Source organism: Anthonomus grandis, chromosome 18 (assembly GCF_022605725.1).
Source record: "Anthonomus grandis grandis chromosome 18, icAntGran1.3, whole genome shotgun sequence".
NCBI lineage: Eukaryota > Metazoa > Arthropoda > Insecta > Coleoptera > Curculionidae > Anthonomus > Anthonomus grandis.
In genome coordinates this window covers 8463913-8483965 of record NC_065563.1, presented here as the reverse complement: position 1 = coordinate 8483965, position 20053 = coordinate 8463913, and the positions used below count along the sequence as shown (strand labels likewise).

Below are 20053 nucleotides of genomic sequence, written 5' to 3'. Positions count from 1 at the left end.
CTGTGTTTGTTGTTTTGCTGATATTTTTAATTTTTCGAAAAAAGTGTCAGACTAATTCATAATAAAAGAGTGAATTTGTCAATAATTATCATAAGGTAAGTTGATAATAATATTATGATATTATAAATAGGCCAGTATTCGGACGATGCCGGTAAAATCAATTCACAGGTTGATTGAAACCTTTCCTTGTGAGTTGATTTTTTATTATCTCTAATAAAAGGCATTTAAGTTAGTATTATAATGGCACTAAAATGCGTATATTAATTACTACTAATTAGTGTAAAAGGACATTTTTTCACTAAAAAGTAAAATAATATAAAGTTGGGTTAGGATAATAGTTGCTTGCATAGATAGTAGAGATAAATAATAGAATATTGTAAGGGAGCATTGACAGACAATTTTGATTTTAAAATGATAGGTTTTGTTTATCTCGGTTGTTTTAAAGTAAAAAGTTGAATAATATGAAATTGTTTAATTTTTTAGAGCCATAATAATGATGTCAAGCTCTCGAAGTAAAAAAATTTTAGCTCTTGCTTTGGAGCGGAATATAATAATTGAGGATGACGCCATCCAGGAGGCAACACAAAGTTTCGCTTCTTTAGTAGATTCAGATGCCAATCAAAAAGAGCAAGAAGCACATGAAAATATTGAAGACAGTGACATAAACATGATATTTTGCATCAGCTTACTCCAGTAGAACCATTTTACTGTATGACACCTGATCAAAAACTAACAGATATTTTGACAAACAACATAAAAGAACCCGGAAGTTGTGAAATACTAGCTGTAGTAGTTTTTTTTATTGGCTTAATGCTATTTTCAATTAATTCTAAAACTTTTGATTTATTCCATCCACAGACGCATTACCCGACATTGCCTGTGAATATGTAATTTTTACAACTGAACCACACATAGAGTCTATTCCAAATGATGTTCATTTTCAAATTCAGGAGAAGATTAACTCTAAAGAGGAACCAGAAATATCGGGCAATAATATCGATCAAAATGGGTTGGCAGACATCACTGAAGCCCATACTCAGCAGATTCCCACACTGGTAGTAGAAGAAGAAATAGTTGATGAAGCTGGTGTTAAAAAGAAGAAAACGGGTATTTTTAGAGATATACAAAAAAAGCTGCGTCTTTCGGGAAACCAATATCTACAACGAAATAAAAAAGTAGTAAGAGAGAAACAAATAAAAGAAAATCCTTGCCAAAACAAAAAATACCAACATAAATGTGCCACAATTTTTACAGAAGATCAAAGACAGGCAATATTTAATAATTTCTACGGTTTTACAAGTGAAGAGGAACAGAAAAATTTTATGTTATCATGCGTTAAAAGGGTTCCAACAAAGCGCCGCTATGGTGCTACTGGTGAAGAAAGCCGCCGAAAATGTTATTTACCGCTAAATGGTGAACAGAAACAAGTATGTCAACAATTTTTGTTGGCTACTCTTTGTGTTTCTCAAAGAAGACTAATGTATTTGGATGAAAATAAAACTGATATGAATAGTCCAAAACCTGAGGGCCGCGGCAAGTTTGAACCCAAAAATAAAACTCCTAGTAATGTTGTTGATTATTTACGCCAATTTTTAACAACATTACCGGCTGTTCCTTTGCATTATTGTCGGGGAAAAACTACAAAACGTTACTTACCACAAGGGTTTAAAAATGTAGCCACTTTGTATAAAATCTATAAACAGAACTGCTCAGAAAGTCATCAACAATCGGTTAAAGAAAAATTCTTTAGAGATTTTTTTTAAAAGAAAATATAATATAGGATTCCATCTGCCTAAAAAAGACAAATGCTCGTTTTGTGAGTCCCAAGCAAAAGGAGAAACCAACAATGATGCACTTACTTTGCATTTACGAGAAAAAGAAAACTCTTATAAACTCCATCTTAAAGAACAACAACGAGCCAAAACCAATCTAAATTTTGTATGCGCTAGCTTCGACTTACAAAAAGTTCTCAATACTCCCCTTGGAGACAGTATGCTCCTCTATCATTCGCGAAAATATTCCTTCTATAATGAAACGTTTTATGAGGCCGGCACTAAAAACGTTTATTATTTTCTTTGGGGTGAAGAGGATGGTAAGAGAGGAGCGAATGAAATTTGCACAATAATGGAGATGTATCTTCAACAAGTGGATGCTCGAAAAACTATAACGGAAGTGGCCTTGTTTTGTGACTCTTGTCCAGGGCAGAATAAAAATCACTAACTGTTAAGTTGCATTGCTTGGTTTATTAGATCTGTTTCAGTTAATATTCAACAAATACCAGGTCACACCTATATTCCTGTTGATTCTGTCCATGCTTCTATAGAAACGGCTATAAAAAGAAAGACAATTTGGGCTCCATTAGAATGGCCTACTATTATTCGTAATGCACGAAACGCAAAGCCATACTATAAGTTATAAAGCTTGTATTTTGGAGTTTTAAAGATTTTATAACATTTTAGAAAAATATTTACTCTGAATCGCTCAAGAAAACTGATTCAGGAAAACAGATTAAATTTAAAAGTATTCGAAGAGTTATGTTTGCCAAAGACTGTGATCAAATAAAACTCTTCTACACATTTGAGAAAACTGAACAGCACCAGTTACTAACTGTACCAAAAAAGAATCAACTTACAAGGTACTCCAAACGAGTAAAGCCATCTCAATTATACCAAAGTAAATTTTCAGTTTCGGAACAGAAATTTAAGGATCTAGAAGACCTTGTTAAAAAGGCAATAATACCAGGAATGTACCACACCGAATATATAAATCTAAATCCCAGCTCTGATCTACCAGACGTTTTATCAGAAACTGATGAAGAAGATGAACTTAGTGATGATGAGCTACCCTTTAAAGAGTTACAACAACAGCTATTGCAGAAATCTACAAAAAAAATTAAAGTTTTTTTTTGTATTTGCGCATATAAAATTAAAGTTTTTTATTTAGAGGACATTATTATTTTTATTACAACCAAAAAGCGTATCCCCCCCGATAAAGAGTTTATAACAATAATGTCCTTAACTTTTTGATAAGCCAAATAATGTAACCCGCATTTTTTTTAATATTGTTAATTTTTTATTTATTAATATTAGTTTTATTAGGATTTGCTTTATAAAACTTTTTCTTAACAAAATTAGCAACAAAAATCTAAAATTTTACTATTAAAAATAATTATGAAAATAAAGAAAGAGATGCGGCTTCGTCTTACGACATCGACAATGGAAATGCGACGGCGACGTAGGGCATGTATTAGAGCCAGGGGAGCGCAGTTTTAATAAAATTTGTAATTTTCAAATAAATACATAAAATTTAAAAAATATTTTTTTAAACGTTATTGTCCTTTAAAGTCATGAATTGTGGCAAGTTAGTCGGCTTTGTGTTACACATCGTATATCATTAAAAAGAGTATTAACTGGAGATGTTTTTAAAACTACCTGAACATCTTGATAGATTTTAGTTTTTTTTTGCGTCAAGTTTAAGTTACCTTTCATAACTTTTTTGCTACTTGTATTAACTTTTTGAGCTCAAAACAAATCATTTCGGTATTATTTGTACTTGATATTGATTTTTTTTAGATTCAGGATACATTACAGACAAAATACAAATGTCGAAAAACGTGAAAAATATGCTGAAAAAATTTAAAGATGTCAAAAGGCATAATTTTAGAACACAAGTTTATTAAGAATCTTCTATCTGAACCTATCTATATGCCCACCAAGTTTGGCTAACCCTCCGCCAAACACCCTGTATATTTAAAGCAAAGGCTGATACGACTTTCTCACGTAGCAATCTAATTTAAAATTAAATAATTACGACTTTTTAATTTAATAAAAAGGTAAAATTTAAAGTGAGGTTATGCATAGAATTTTTGCATTACAACACGTGGTGAAAAAGTGATCTTATTTTTCTTGACGTGCAATGATATTTATATAATACAATTAAATCAGCAGTTAGCTATGAAATTTGACAAAATTAATAAATCTAAACGTAAGCTGAAAAAATCAGATGATAAATAAAGAGACCAAGAACTTAAGACGAACTCACAGTAAGCAGGTTCAATCCTCATGAACAAACAAGATAAGCAAAGATTTTTTTAATTTTCTCGAAAACTAATCAACCGATTTAAAAAAATCAAACGTCAAAATAAGACTTCGAAAGACCTTTTAAACAAGCTATTACTCGACCCCTTGCTATTTAAAATTTTTAAGGGTATGACCCTGGGGGGCAATGGGTGAAAGAGGGTGAAGTAATTTTAGGTTAGAAAGTTGTCCCCCTTGACAAACCTATTTCGGCGTTTTTTTTTAAACAGTGGTTTTTGATAAATCCGTGGTGGGAAGTTTTCAAATGAACACCCTGTATAGGGTCCTATTTTATTCATAACTTTTATCAATGATCTTTTCTGTATAGCAAACAAAAATTATTACATGTTATGCAGATGACAAAAATTTAACAGTGGGGAAGGGGGTAAATTTCAAAGAGGTTGTAAGTAAAGGAGACATTTTATTGAAAAAGGCAAATAGTTGGTTCACAGAAAATAAAATAGTTTTTTTGTTGGCTAAACAGGTCATACTTGTACGAGTTGTGACTCATCTACCATCAAGTCGAAAGGATTTAAAGCAAAAGGGCAAAGTTTTAGACTTCGATGACTGCAAACATTATGTATTGTATTCGATCATCAAATAGTGGTAAAACAAATTGTATTAAAATAACAATAAACGATTTTTTGAATGTAAAAGATTATTCGTTAAGATTAAAGATGCGTAAAAGTACACCTTAACCATATCTATCAAACTTCTTTGAAGCACATTTTATCAGATCTAAGCAAATGTATTATAAAGCAAAATTCAATGAGGAGCAACAAAATTATATATTTTGATAGCAAAATTTTTAAAAGATGAATTGCCGCAGCCAAAGGCCAGAACTTTACCAAGGAGGATAAGTGCAGTTTGAAAAGAAAATTTAATTAAAAAACTCAAAGAAATGGCCAATGACGAAAACCTAAAAGTAGGCTTCAATTTTGGGAAGATTTTTCGGAAACTGCTGCAGAAATTAACCGAGATCAAGAAGATAAACTTTACACACTTTGGTTTCCACGATTTTCTTACAAATAAATCTTATTTTTGGGTTATTTATCAAGTTGGTTATGTTGGAATTTAAAAATATATTTTGTTTTTAGATTATTTTAGTTGCCTGTATTTTCTATTCATTTAATATAAAAAAAAACTTGAAGTCAACGGTATGGTTAGTGTATTAAAGTGTCTTTTAGTTTAGAATTAAACGTCGTATTTTTGATAAAAAATATGATGTCTATATTTTAAAGTCATTATTACTCAATCCAAAAGTCGTATTTCTCGAAGTTACTAAGAAAACTTTTAATGTTATTTATAACTACAAGTTGTTACTATACAGGGTGTTACAACATTCGGTGCAAATATTTTAAGAGCCTATCGTTGGAGATCCGCCTGTTAAAATTGGATTTACATAATTTTCGAATTTTATATTTTTATAATTTTCAGGAGATTTGACGTATGACTGCAGTCACGGTTCCAAATAATCGATTTTCATCAATCAATTTGCGATGGCTGTAGCTCTAAGGGGGTGCATTTTTAGGACACATGTTTATAGAAAAAAAAGTCTTATTTTGACTTGAACAATGCGCTTCTTATAATATTTGCACCGAATTTTGTAACACCCTGAATATACGAGGTGTTTTTTATATATTGCGACAAAATTCAGGAACGTGTTGGACAAAAATTCGCAAAAAAGTTCCTATAAACATAGGTCCTAAACCTTCTAGATTTTGAGCTACAGGGTGGTAAAGTTTTAACAAAAAAATGATTTTTTTTCGATAACTTAAATACCCCTGTAGATATTTGTTCAAAGATTGGTACGCAGAGTTAACATTTTTAGGTTCTCCAGTGGCGTGTGTGCGGGTTTTCCGCTGAATACTTTTATAAAGAAAAATGGTACGCCACTGGTTTTTCTTGTATTAAAAAATATTTTTAAATTGTCCGTTTTATTTGCAACATTTTTGATCCCTTGGACTTTGTCCGTTAGATGCACGGTTTTCGCACAAAAAATTAAAAAACATTTTTTTACTTACGTTAAAATTTATTTTTTCCACGATCGTTATAAAAAGTAAGTTTTTTTTAAATTTTATTTAAAATTTCATTGTAGTTCATAATATGTCACTTTATTTAACATGTTAAAAAAAGTGACATATGAGTAACGTGTTAATATTTCACGCTTCCAAAATCGCGATGTAGCCTGTGAACATAATTTTTTTTAACGTAACTACAACGATAATCACATTCTTGTTTAAACCCGATGCCGCAGTGCAAGCCAGTTACCTGGAGGGTAGTGGGTAGCCAGGCGCTAAGCCAACCAACTTAAGCAGCGTAGTAACTAGCAACTCCTCGCCAAGCAAGCCACTTGAGTATTCATGATGGATAATTGGATATTTTCAACCAGGCGCGAGGTAGTGTTTGGTCGTAAAATAGAGGAAAAATTAATTGCGGCTGTTTTTAAACGCAAAGCTATATGAGACCCAGCAGACGAATTAAGAAAAAACTCAAAAATCAAGGGGCATGATTTTAAAGTCACTCACGGGAGCTACAATTTACGACTGAACTTGATTAAATTGGGCATTGTAATAATATTACGAATCTAATCAAATAATTTTTCATCGAATTAGTGCGCATAAGGTATATTACTCTCTACCCATTAACCTTTACCCTCTACCCGTCAAGCTGCTCTCCATCCGTCTATAGTGCAGGCTCGGCTCAAGAGTTTAATCTTTTTACCACATGCTTCCTCTGCCCACGATAAAGTTGATATTTAAAAGATTTTGTGATATTTTAAATTTTAAATCATAGTCACTGTCCGCCAGTTGACAAGATTAATTTGTTAAAAAAAATGGCTAACAATTACACAAATAATGAAATGTGCGATATGCACTTCATTTATGGACTGGCTAACGGAAACGTACGAGAAGCCTTGCGTATTTATGCTGAACGTTACCCGAATCGTGTTATTCCTCATCACTCCATGTTTACGCGTTTACACCAACGTCTAAGTGAAACCGGCAGCTTTAAAAAACTCACCGCTGAAAACGGACATCCCCGAACAGTTACTCCTTAAATGGAAGAAGAGGTGCTCAATGAATTCGAGGAAGATCGCACCACAAGCACTAGGAAAATTGCTCAGACGGTACACATTAGTAACGTTACAGTTTGGAATATTTTTAAAAGAAACCTTTTATCATATTCCCGTATCATATTCAGCGGGTGCAGGTACTTTTGCCAGGCGATTTTCCGAAAAGAACGGCTTTGTGTCGTTGGATGCAAGAACGCATAAGGCAAGATGCACCGTTTATAAGAAAAATACTTTTCACCGATGAGGCTAATTTCTCCAGGGACGCAATTATGAACTTCCACAATAACCACATATGGCATTATGAGAACCCACATGCTGTGGCAGAAAACCGTCATCAGCACCAGTTTTCGCTTAATGTATGGGTCGGCATTATTGAAAACTTTCTCATCGGTTCATTTTTTTTACCAGCAAGGTTGACTGGACAAGTGTATTAAGAATTTCTTGAAAATGAATTACCAGCGATGCTAGCAGATGTCCCCATTCAGCTGAGACAGCAAATGTTTTTTTACATGACGGTGCTCCAGCCCATTTTAGTTTAGTGGCTCGGCAGTATTTGGATATTACGTATCCAAATCGTTGGATAGGTCGGGGAAGTATTCATCCTTGGCCCCCACGGTCTTTCGACTTAAATCCGCTGGATTTTTTTTTGTGGGGTCACCTTAAATCACTGATTTATAGAAATCCAATTGATAATGTGGAGGAATTGCGTAATCGCATTATATAAATAAATAATAAGAAATGAAATATTTTTTTATCACTTAAAAACATGTATTTTAAATTAAAGATTGTAGAAGCAAAACTTTTAAATCCTCAATTACAATTTTATTAAATTGGGCTGGCTTTTGTACTAAATTAATTAATAAAAATTTTATTATTTATTATTAAAATTGCAATAAACTAAAAAAAACGAATAATTACTAGAATAAAGAAAGTCTAATCAAATCTGAGCAACATGTCCATGGTTTTTAAATTTTTGTGCGAAAACCGTGCATCTAACGGACAAAGTCCAATGGATCAAAAATATTGCAAATAAATCGGGGAATTTAAAAATATTTTTTAATACAAGAAAAACCAGTGGCGTACCATTTTTCTTTATAAAAGTATTCAGCGGAAAACCCGGATACACGCCACTGGAGAACATAAACATTTTAAAAGTATGTTGGTAAATGGCTTTGGATACACAGACCCTGCATACCAATCTTTGGACAAATATCTACAGGGGTATTCAAGTTATCATAATTTTTTTGTTAAAACTTTACCACCCTGTAGCTCAAAATCTGAAAGGTTTAGGACCTATGTTTATATGAACTTTTTTGCGAATTCTTGTCCAAAGAATACGTTCCTGAATTTTGTCGCAATATATAAAAACACCCTGTACAAAGTAAGTAGTAACGTGTTGCCGGTACTATAAAAAGTGTTTTTAATTTATACGGTGGCAAAACAATATCTTCAATTAAATTCTAAATATTGAAATATCTCAAAACTTTAGTAAAATCAGCTACGACCCTTTTGTCTTAGCACGGCAGAATAGTGGGTTAAAGAAAAAAATTATTAGCAAGGGAGGTGACACAGTGAGTGTAAATGCCCCATGTGTCACAACTGATGATTTTTTTTAACAACCATCAAAAGTGACACGAGTCTATAACCGATTCCAAGCGATGTATCCGTTTTAACCGCGGTTAAGCCCTTGGTTGACCTTAAACAGTCCCTTATAACATAACCAATCGTGTCCGCCTGTTCATTTTGTTTGTTTGTAAATAATACCCCAGACGCCAGTAATGGCACTAATTTCAATATTTTTGACATTTGACGTTTAAAAAACAGCTCTGGACGTGGGTAATTACTGTTCCAAATTGATGACGTATAAAGGGCTAATTGGTCACACTTGGACGTGTTTGGTTAATACCATTTAGGAACGGTAATTACCGATAGACCGCTTGGAATCTGTTTATCTCTCTCTGTCTCGGGCTATCAACAGTCATTTTTTTGACAAATGAAAAAAACATGGAAAAATCCAACTTACCGAGCACCTGAAGCACATCTGATGCCATTTGGCATCCAAAGCGACAACGGCCTTATCGGCGATCGGTTTGGAGCAGCCCTTGCACCTGTCGGCGTGTTTGGACAGGTAACACTTCTGGCAGAAGGGGGCTCCCTTCACGTCCATGAACTGGGTGCCGATCAGTTTACACTTGCACCCGCCGCACAGGAAATGATCCTCGTGCCAGTTCACTCCCATGGCCTGAACACATTTCTAAAAAAAGATAACAGGGTTAGTTTGGTTGTTTTCATGTAGAGGCAAGAGGGGTTTATAGTTGACAATAAGTTGTGCTTTAAACGAAGTCAATAGGACAACTCCTAGGGGCTTTTTCAGAAGTTTTCGAGTACAAAATTGCCTGGAAAGGGGCGTTTATGTCGAATTTCTTAAACTAACTCCATGGAAGTTTGAATAGAGCTCAATTTCAACCAGAACCTGCGCTTTCAGAACATATCAAGTGAAGAAATGAAGAGATATCTTAATTAAAATCTATCTTTAATAGAAGTCTTATGAATTTATTCGAGCCACCCCTATAAAAAACTTCATTAGTCACCTAAAAAAATATTTTTTCAACTCGCTGTAGGTTTTTCAAAAAATGCTTGAATAAGTGTCTAATTAATTATATTGAGCCACTCCTCTACGAAACTTTAATAGTCAGTCTGTTCTGGTTTATGAGGCACTTTATAAGGTTCTTAAAGAAAAAAATCACCTTCTCACAATTTTCTCAACCTCCTCGAGTATTTGTAAGTAAAGAGATTTGACTTATTTCAGATTAAGAGAATTACTTATAATAGATGAAGAGCCTTGGAGCTCCTTGGATAAACTTTGAAAAGTTTAATTAATTAGTTATCCAAAGTTGATATGCCTTGAATCGAACTAATCAGAGCCTTTCAAAAGAAATTTCCAGGGGATTTGGAATACAAAATCGCCTGTAAAAGACCAATATTATCAAGATTTTTGAAAGAATATCAGTGGAATGTTGAAAAGTATTCTATTCCAAACGAAATTTGTAGTTGCAAAAGAAATTTAGTGCTAAAACGAAGAGAAAACATGGAAAAGCAGATTAAGGAATTCCTTGAAAATAATATTTTTTTTTACAAAGATCTCTTGGCATTTAGAGATGTTACTCTCTGTACTCAAATAAACGGCACTCATGGACTATCAAGGAAACAGATTTCTGTAACCAATTCGTTAAAAGTTTATTTACTTGGTTTTTTAAGGTTGGTATGCCTTGGATGGAACCAATAAGAGATCCTCAAAGGGTCTTTCCAGGGAATTTTGTATTCCAAATTCCCAAAAATTGACAATATCAAAAATTTTAAGTAATTTTAGAGGTACGTTGATTGGTGCCCACTTTCAAGCACAACATCTGGGAAGAATGGCAGAATGGGAAGAACTCCTTGAAAGAATGCCTTAGTTAGTTCTCCAAGATTAATGTGCCTTGAATGGAACTAATCTGAGACCTTCCAAGTCCCTTTCGAGGTAATTCGGAATACAAAATCATCTGGAAAAGGTCAATAATATTATCAGTATATTTTCAAAGGATATCAGTCAGTGGAATGTTGAATAGTGTTCTGTTCCAAACGTGACTTGGTGCAGGGGAAAGAATATAATATATAATATATAATATAATATAATATATAATCCATACGCAACATGTTCACTTACATTCTATGAAAGAAAGAAACGAAGATGAAACATCGAAAAATTAGTTGAGAGACTTGGAACTTCTTGAAAGAATACCAAACTTTAAAAAGTTTAATTAAGTGGCTTTTCAAGGTTGAAATGACTTGAATAGAACCATTTAGAGATAAAGTTGCCTAGAAGAGGCTAATTAAATTTACAATTTCTAAAATATTTCAGTCGAGTGTTAAATAGTATTGAACTCCTTGGAAGTATGCCAAACATTGAAAAGTTTTATTAGTTTAGTCCCCCAAGGTTAATGTGCCTTGAATGGAACCAATCAGGGGCCTACAAAGTCCCTTTCCAGGGAATTTAGAATACAAAATCGCCTGGAAAAAGCTGATAACATCAATATTTTGAAAGGGTTTTAGGGGAATGTTCAATAGTGTTCAGATTTCACTTGTACCTTCACAAGAAATGAAGAGGAAGCATGGAAGAATAGATTAAGGAACCCCTTGAAAATTAAAATTTGTAAGAAGTTTTCTTGATATTTAGACTATAATGGTTTAAATGAGTGAGTAAGAGAACTAGGAAAATAGGAATAACCCGAACATGTGCTTTCAGAATCTATGAAAGAAAAAAACCAAAATGAAACATGGCAAAAAGAGATGCGAGGCTTGGAACTCGTTTGAAGAATGCCAAATCTTGGAAAGTGTATTTAATTGGTTTTCCAAAATTGATGTGGCTTAAATGGAACTTATTCAGAGGCCTCTATAGGACCTGTCCAGGGAATTTGGAGTTCAGGGTTACCTGGAAAAAGCCAATAACAATAAAATTCAACATGTTCTTCCAGGAGAAATTAAGTCAAAAAATAAAGAAGAAAATTGGAAAATAGGCTGGGAGATGTCGAACTCCTTGGAAGAGTATCAAGCCTTGAAAAGTTTCATAAGTTGTTTTTCCAAGGTCGATATGCCTTGAATGGAACGAATCAGAGGTTTTTAAATGACATTTCCAGAGAATTTCGAATACAAAATTGCCTGGAAAGGGGCAATATTATCAAATTTTTCAAAGGATTTTAGTTAAGAACTTATAAGTGTTCAATTAAAAAACTAACCTATGCTTCCAGAAGGAATCAAGTGAAGGTATAGAGAAGGCTTGGAAAAACTAACCTTAAAACCTTAAAGCTTCTTGGAAGAATGCCAAACTTGATCGTCCAAGGTTGATATTTGAGTTAAATATTTATCAGTTCTATTCGAAACCTAATCTATGCTTCCAAGAGGAATCAAGTGAAGACATTAAGAGGAAATTTAGAAAATGGATTGAAAGCCTTGGAACTCTTTAGAAGATGCCAAACTTTAAAAATTTTAATTACTTGATTCTTCAAAGTTGATACAAGGTTGATATGCCTTTAATGAAATTTGGCCTGGAAAAGCTTTCATTACATACTGAATCATTATCCATTCCAAGCATCACCTGCTTCCAGGAGAAATCAAGTGAAGAAATAAAGAGGAGATTTGAAACATGGTTTGAGAGGTTTAAAACTCCCCTGAAGGAAGCACAAGCTTTGAATGGAATCAATCAGCTTCCTCCTAGCTAAAATCACTTTTTATTCAAACAAGAATCATTAAAATCCGATAAGCCGTTAAGGAGTTACAGCCATTTGAATTTTTCTTGAGGTCCGTGGAGGCCTGGGACGTCGACCTGGAACTCCAAACTCGATATCTCTGAATCTATAGGAGCTAGACTCGTGAAATAGAGTTTGTTCGGAAGCAAATTATTCGTTCTACAATATTTGTTGCAACCTTAAGGCTTTAGAAGTATTTCCGACAAATATATTTGACCTGATAGTTATATGGCTTGTCAGACACTCGATACAAGCCGAAGAAGACAGATATCTTTTTTGGTAATTTTTTTAGGACAATCTTTCTGCGATAAGAGTTATAGTCCTTATATTTATCTAGCGAATGCTCTAAAAATATTTAAAATCGAAATAACCATTGATCAGTTACAGCCATTTGAATGTTTCCTGGAGTCAGTGGAGGCTTGGGGCGTCGACCTAGAACTCCAAACTCGATAGCTCTGGATCTATAGGAGCTAGACTCGTAAAATAGAGTTTGTTCGGAAGCAAATTATTCGTTCTACAATATTTGTTGCAACCTTAAGGCTTTAGAAGTATTTCCGACAAATATATTTGACCTGATAGTTATATGGCTTGTCAGACACTCGATACAAGCCGAAGAAGACAGATATCTTTTTTCTGGTAAATTTTCTAGGACAATCATTCTGCGATAAGAGTTATAGTCCTTATATTTATCTAGCGAATGCTCTAAAAATCTTTAAAATCGGATTAACCATTGATGAGTTAGAGCCATTTGAATTTTTCCTGGAGTCAGTGGAGGCTTGGGGCGTGGACCTGGAACTCCAAACTCTATATCTCTGGATGTATAGGAGCTAGACTCGTGAACTAGAGTTTGTTCGGAAGAAAATTATTCGTTCTACAATATTTGTTGCAACTTTAAGGCTTTAGAAGTATTTCCGACAAATATATTCGATCTGATAGTTATATGGCTTGTCAGACACTCGATACAAGCCGAAGAAGACAGATATCTTTTTTGGTAAATTTTCTAGGATAATCATTCTGCGATAATAGTTATAGTCCTTATATTTATCTAGCGAATGCTTTAAAAATCTTTAAAATCGGATTAACCATTGATGAGTTACAGCCATTTGAATTTTTCCTGGGGTCAGTAGAAGCTTGGGACGTCGACCTGGAGCTCCAAACTCGATATCTCTGGATCTATAGAAGCTAGACTCGTAAAATAGAGTTTGTTCGGAACAAAATTATTCGTTCTACAATATTTGTTGCAACTTTAAGGCTTTAGAAGTATTTCCGACAAATATATTCGATCTGATAGTTATATGGCTTGTCAGACACTCGATACAAGCCGAAGAAGACAGATATCTTTTTTGGTAAATTTTTTAGGACAATCATTCTGCGATAAGAGTTATAGTCCCTATATTTATCTAGCGAATGCTCTAAAAATCTTTAAAATCGGATTAACCATTGATGAGTTACAGCCATTTAAATTTTTCCTGGGGTCAGTGGAGGCTTGGGGCGTGGACCTGGAACTCCAAACTCGATATCTCTGAATCTGCCAGAGCTAGGCTCATGAAATAAAGTTAATTCGCAAGAAGATGATTCCTTCTATTATATTTATAATAACTCTTAAGGCTCTAGGATGACGTGCTTCAAAGATATCCATCATATTATCTAGAAAACTCATGAGACAAACAGCCTGAGCCAATAAAATTTCATATCTTCCTTGATAATTATGCTAAAGTAATTATTATTAAACAAAAGTTAGAATGAACTTAATTGTCTAGCGAACGCTTTAAACATCATTAAAATCGGCTAAACTGTTGTTGAGTTACAGTCATTTGAATATTTTTAGAAGTCAGTAAAGGCTTGGGACGTCGACCTGGGGTTCGAGACTCGATATCTGTGAATCTATCAGAGCTAGGATCATGAAATAAAGTTTATTGAAAAGTAAATACTTTTTACTATAATATTTGTAAATGCCTTCAAGGCTCTAAAAGTATTTGATCTACTAGATGAAGGGTCCTCTAGACACTTGGCAACAGTCAAAAATCCGCCATATCTCTCTTGCTAGTTATTTTATTATAATTATTAGTATAATATGTCATTATCTAGCGATAGCTTTAAAAATCATCAAAATCGGATAAACCTAACTTTTTATTCATAACTGAGTGAATAAACTAGAATTCCGAGATAGATTTAGGACGAAAATAAGCAGAAGGAAAGAATCAAATCAGTTGAGTTAGTAGGGAGATTTCAAAGAGCTTTTCCAAAGTATTTGGACTACGAAATCCTCTGGAAAGGTAGACATATAACAACCTTCTAAAATGATTTAAAGGTCCTTGGGTAGTCATTTAGGAACAACATTCAGAGCTGGATAGTTGGTAAACTGTTATCCCCAGGCAGATTTTAGAGGAAGCAAGAAAAACACAAGACTTTAAATGGAGGCAATAAGACAACTCTAAAGGCCCTTTCCAGAGAATTCGAACTACAAAATAACCTGGAAATAATAAATCTGGCTCCCATTACCCAATCGTTGTGGGAAATGAGAGCCAAACGCACTTTTTTAAAAAGTATTTTTATAAAAAGAAATAAATTCATTTTTTCCACAACTGTTATTAAAATGTAACGTTAAAAAATCCTTTTAAACGCTGGTATGTTTGAAAGAACTTGAAAGTTTTTTTTATATTTCTATTGACAATAATACATTAAGTGGCTCAAATTCCCCTCCGCTCCACTACTCTGGTAACAAGAAAAACACAAGACTTTAAATGGAGGCAATAAGACAACTCTAAAGGCCCTTTCCAGAGAATTCGAACTACAAAATAACCTGGAAAGGCCATTAAGTAGAATATTTCAAAAACGTTTTCAAAAGAATCTTAAATAATGCTTAAATCCACACCGACCTGTGAAGAAAAATTAAAGCATTAGTTAAAACAGCTTACTTACGTCCAAAATGGGCTCGTCGCAAGCATGGCACGTATTGGCGAAATGCTTAATATGGCAGCCGGTGCAGTAAGGCTTGTCCTCGTGGGTGCGGAACTTGGTTTCGGTTATCGGTTCCTTACAGGCCTCGCAGGCGAAATGGTCTGGGTGCCAGGACTTTCCCAGGGCGGTCAAGATCGACTAAAAGCGAGGTTAGCGGTGGGGCGGGGTTTCCGAGGTTAGTGCATCATTTTAGCGCGTCAAAAATGAGGTTAATATGTCAGAAAAAGTGGCGTGTGCAGTTTGGAAATTGAGGAGGTGTCGGCAACCCTGTAGGGTTTTTAAAATTTTCAGTTTTTTCTAAATTTCAAAAATAATGACACAGCTGCATTTCTTGGCGTATTATTTATGTACAGGCTATCTCAAGATTTTTTTATTTATTTTGAGGAGAGCCTGTTTTTTTATGAGTGACAGATAAGTGTAGGGTTGCCGATATATGTTTTTTTTTCAAAATCTGCTTCTAGGAATATCGCTTTTTTTTGACATATTATTAATATACAGGGTATCTCATGATATTTTTTTTAATTTCTGGGACACCCTGTATATTTTTTACATTTTGTTTTTTAGTAAGAGTTTCAATAAAAATCACACCAATAACATTTTTTTTGTCGACTACTTACTCCTTGGATCTTTTCTTTGCATTGTGCGCATGTTTTTGGTTCAGTGGAGGCTTGGGTGCTCTGAAAAAAAAAATGATGAAAAATTAATAAAAGTTGTTTTATTCAAATTATTAAAAAATTTCTTGATTTTTTGGTTAATAGTTTGAAAATTTTCCTGCGAAAAATAATACAAACAATTCTAAAAATTGTCAAAAAAAAGTCAGTTTTCCAAAACAAACAAAAATTTCTTCAGTTGATAGGTAAAACAGTGAACAATTTAAATGAATGATTACAATGGAAAAAAGACTGAGAAAGAAAGATGAGCTTTGAAGGAACGAAAAAGATTAAATTTTTGAAAATTTTTGTAGAAAAAATAAATAAAATATTTTTCAAAAAAAAATTGGAAATTACCAAAAATTATAAGTTAAAACTTTAAAATTGATAATATAAAAGATATGACTTGGATGAGCTGGCTAAAGGAATGGAAAATAAAATTTTTGAAAAATTTCCTCAAAAAAATTGAAAATAATCTAGTCATAGTTTTTATTTAGCATAAACAAACTACATATAAAATGCACAAAATCATTTTACAAAATTCAATGAAAATACAATACTTTCACACCCAACACATTATAAAACAGGCAATAAGAAGAAATTAAACACAATAAGCCAAATTCATTCCAGTTAGATAATAATTTGAACATGCTCTTTCGGGAGTTTTTTAAAAGTGGTTAAACGATCACAATGTTTTATAGTAATTGCCGACATATTAAAATCATATAAACCTTTACACAAAAGAGATTTCAAAATTTGACTAGATGCACATCATTGATTAATATAAAGTCATTACAATTTCTTATGTTATAACAAGAGTACCTTTTTTTATTCAAAATTGAACTGTCTTTTAAATTTTCTAGTCGTTTTAGCCATAACTGATTAGGCAAAAAAGAGATGTTTTAATTTACCTAGGTAACAGGATCTAACTAACGCCCTTTATAAATAATGCTAAATTTAGCACAAAATTCGTAATTTTCATGTCAAAACACATAAAGTCGCCAATTTTCAAGACGATACTGCTTAAAATCATAAAATTATTTAAAAATTTCAAATTAAAATTCCAACTTTAAATACCCCGTATGTCGTAAACCTGCAACATTTGTATAAGACATGTTAAGCTCAATCGCCATATTTTGGTGTGTAGTATCTCCAGTTCAGAGATTGCCCATTCTTAATTATTCACCCTGTATAACTAAAGCATAGTATAAAAATGCAACAACTAGAGAAGATTTTAAAATAATGTAACCGCTACACACTTATCAAGGCTATGTTGGATGTTCGAAATTTATTATCCGTTTAGCAAAGAATTGTATTTGATTCAAACTTATTTATACTCAAATTAAAAATAGGCATTTTACCTAATATACAGTAATGACCAAAAGTAGATAGACAAATGATTTTTAAAAAAAATCAAAGGAAATAAAAATTCTATAATAAAGATATTTAAGTATATTATGGGCAACATAAACATGCATAAAAATAATAAAACATTCTTTAGAAACAATCTCCTAATTTGGCAAATAATAAGAAATAACTAAATATACGCTGGACAAAAGTAGATAGATAAATGTAAAAAATAACCAATACTCTTTTTCTTTTCGAAGTATTTTTTTAAATTACAAACTAAACCATCTACAATATTAGTATTTTGTAAAATACCCATTATTGTCTATTACAGCCTGACATCTACGTGGCATTGAATCAAGAAGATTGTCTATGAGTTTAAAACTAATATTTTCCCATTTCTGTTGCAACCGTTCGAATAATTCACCTTTATTTGAATAGTTTGTATCCCTAATATCACGATCTACAATTTCCCATAAATTTTCGATGGGATTAAGATCGGGTGACTGGGATGGCCATTTTAAAATGGGTATTTTTTTTCTTCGAAAAATTGCTTCATAATTTTGGAGGACTGCTTCGGGTGCAGGTCTGCGTCGGCATCGGTCCTCAATAGCAGATCAATGCCCATGCCGCAGCAAAAAAATTGCATTTATTTTAATTGGATTATTTTAAAACATTACGGTAGTATTAAGTTATATCTTAAATTAAATAAACTTAATAATATAATATATTTAGATGAAACATAGTTTTACGCATGACGTAATTAAATACCGTTGGGTTGATAATTCCACGTATTGTGTTTTGAATAGGCAAATGAGTCAATATACTTTATGCGGAAAGTACAGAAGGATTTGTTAAAAATGCGTTACTTTTGTCTGCTTAAAATATTATTCAATCTTTAGCTGATTCCCTTGAAGATATGACTGCGGCATTATTTGAAAAATGGTTTTCCAATCAGCAACATTATCTAACATTTATCCAAATTCAGTAATTGTTATGGATAATGCATCTAACTCATTATGGACGAAAAACAGTGATTTTTCAAAGGAATTTCTTACTGGGCAAATGTTTGGGGTGGGTGGGGGGGTAAGAGTTGTTTTGATGAAAAATAACGTTTTTACAGAAAATATATATGCAATATTTAATTTTATTACACTGTTTATTTAAATTTGATATAATTTTATGTATAAATATTTAGTATAAAAGCAACGTTATTAGATTGGATAATATAGATGAAAAACAGTGATTTTTCAGAAGAATTTTATCAAATATTTGAGGTATCGTAATCGAATTTAAAAAATAGATCATTGTTATCAAAAATAATAAATATTTTTACATTTTTATTAGCGGTTCTTAAATATTTTTAGACTTTCTCAGTTTTTTTCAATTAATTCCTTACTCTTCATTTATTGTTATTTTTTGCCTTTTCTTTAAAATTTTTTCAAATCATTCAAAACTAATTCAATTTCAATTTAAAATCAATATATAATTTTTTTTCTTAGGAAATTAATTTTTATTTTTTTTCTAGCAAACTATTGATTAGAAGAAAAAATTGTGAATATAAAAAGTTATTAGGAATCTCAAGGCGCATCAGATACAGTAGAAAAGTATTTTTTAAGTACAATAGTTTTCCAGAAAATGGGGAAAAACCTCTTAACAGTTTTTACTCATTTCCTCGAAAACTATTGGAAATATGGAAATTTTCTTTTAGCGTTGGAATCCTAATCAAAAATAAAACAAATCATAAAAACAACATTTTTTCGTAAACCTTAAAATAAAGAAGTTATCGACAATTTTTGAAAAATTAAAAAATTTTTAGATAAAAAATGAAAAAAAAATTTTTTGAGAATTTTAATTTTTTTTTCTTGAGAAATTAATAACCTATCCATAAAGCTTTAAAAAAGTCTTATAAAACTTTTTTTAAAACTGTACCACAAAAAAGTTATACCCAATTTTCCCAAAAAAGTCTTCCTCAAAAAATCCATGGGAAAATGTTCATAATTTTGATTTTTATTTTTTTTCTGCCAAACTATTGATTAGAAGGAAAAATTGGTAAAATAACAAATTGTTAGGAATGTGAATGCGCATCAGATCCAGTAAAAAAAATATTTTTTAAGTACAATAGTTTTAGAGAAGTTTGAATATTCTCTAAGAAATTTATTTATTCAATTCAAAAAATGATGAGACCAGCTCAAGCTCTTTAGATTTAGTACAAGATGTAAAACAAAGATGACACTTATTGCCATTTCCAAGTTCTTTGGCCTCTGACAACTTTGAGGTGAGGTTCAGATCAGTGCCTTATTTACGCTTTAGAGCTTTACAGCTGAAAGACATAAAATCCATGAGACAAGGACACTTAATTGGCTTTTCCTTAACATTCTTTGACCTCTAGGAACTTTCAGTGAAATTTCAGTGATCCGTCATGAGATTATGTAAAGTGTTTCCCATTGTAGCTTTTAAATTTTAATTTATTTTTTTTACAAATGATTTCGGTCTTTGAATAGAGCAGAACCTTTCAAGATATCCGGGAATTTTTCACAATTCAGCTGGTTTCAGCAAAATTATACTATTGATCCTCTCAATGGATGGAATTCATCAATGAATCAATCTTTTTTGACAATAAATTATGAGTTTGTGTTTCAGGATTATGGATGCAAT

The 20053-nt window shown here is 32.4% G+C and overlaps 2 protein-coding genes across 12 annotated transcripts in view; one reads left to right on the top strand and one right to left on the bottom strand.

Moving 5' to 3' along the window:
* The window catches only part of LOC126746865 (uncharacterized), a 203162-nt gene that overhangs the window by 94639 nt on the left and 88470 nt on the right, over positions 1–20053 (top strand). The gene's annotated exons all lie outside the window — the stretch shown is intronic.
* The window catches only part of LOC126746879 (transforming growth factor beta-1-induced transcript 1 protein-like), a 104576-nt gene that overhangs the window by 7278 nt on the left and 77245 nt on the right, over positions 1–20053 (bottom strand). For all 10 annotated transcript variants that reach the window (XM_050455284.1, XM_050455277.1, XM_050455281.1 and 7 more), the window contains 3 exons: positions 16016–16075; positions 15360–15536; positions 9176–9406 (listed from right to left, as the gene is read on the bottom strand). In XM_050455284.1, the coding sequence (XP_050311241.1) occupies positions 9176–9406; positions 15360–15536; positions 16016–16075 (468 nt within the window). The remainder of the gene's footprint in view (positions 1–9175; positions 9407–15359; positions 15537–16015; positions 16076–20053) is intronic.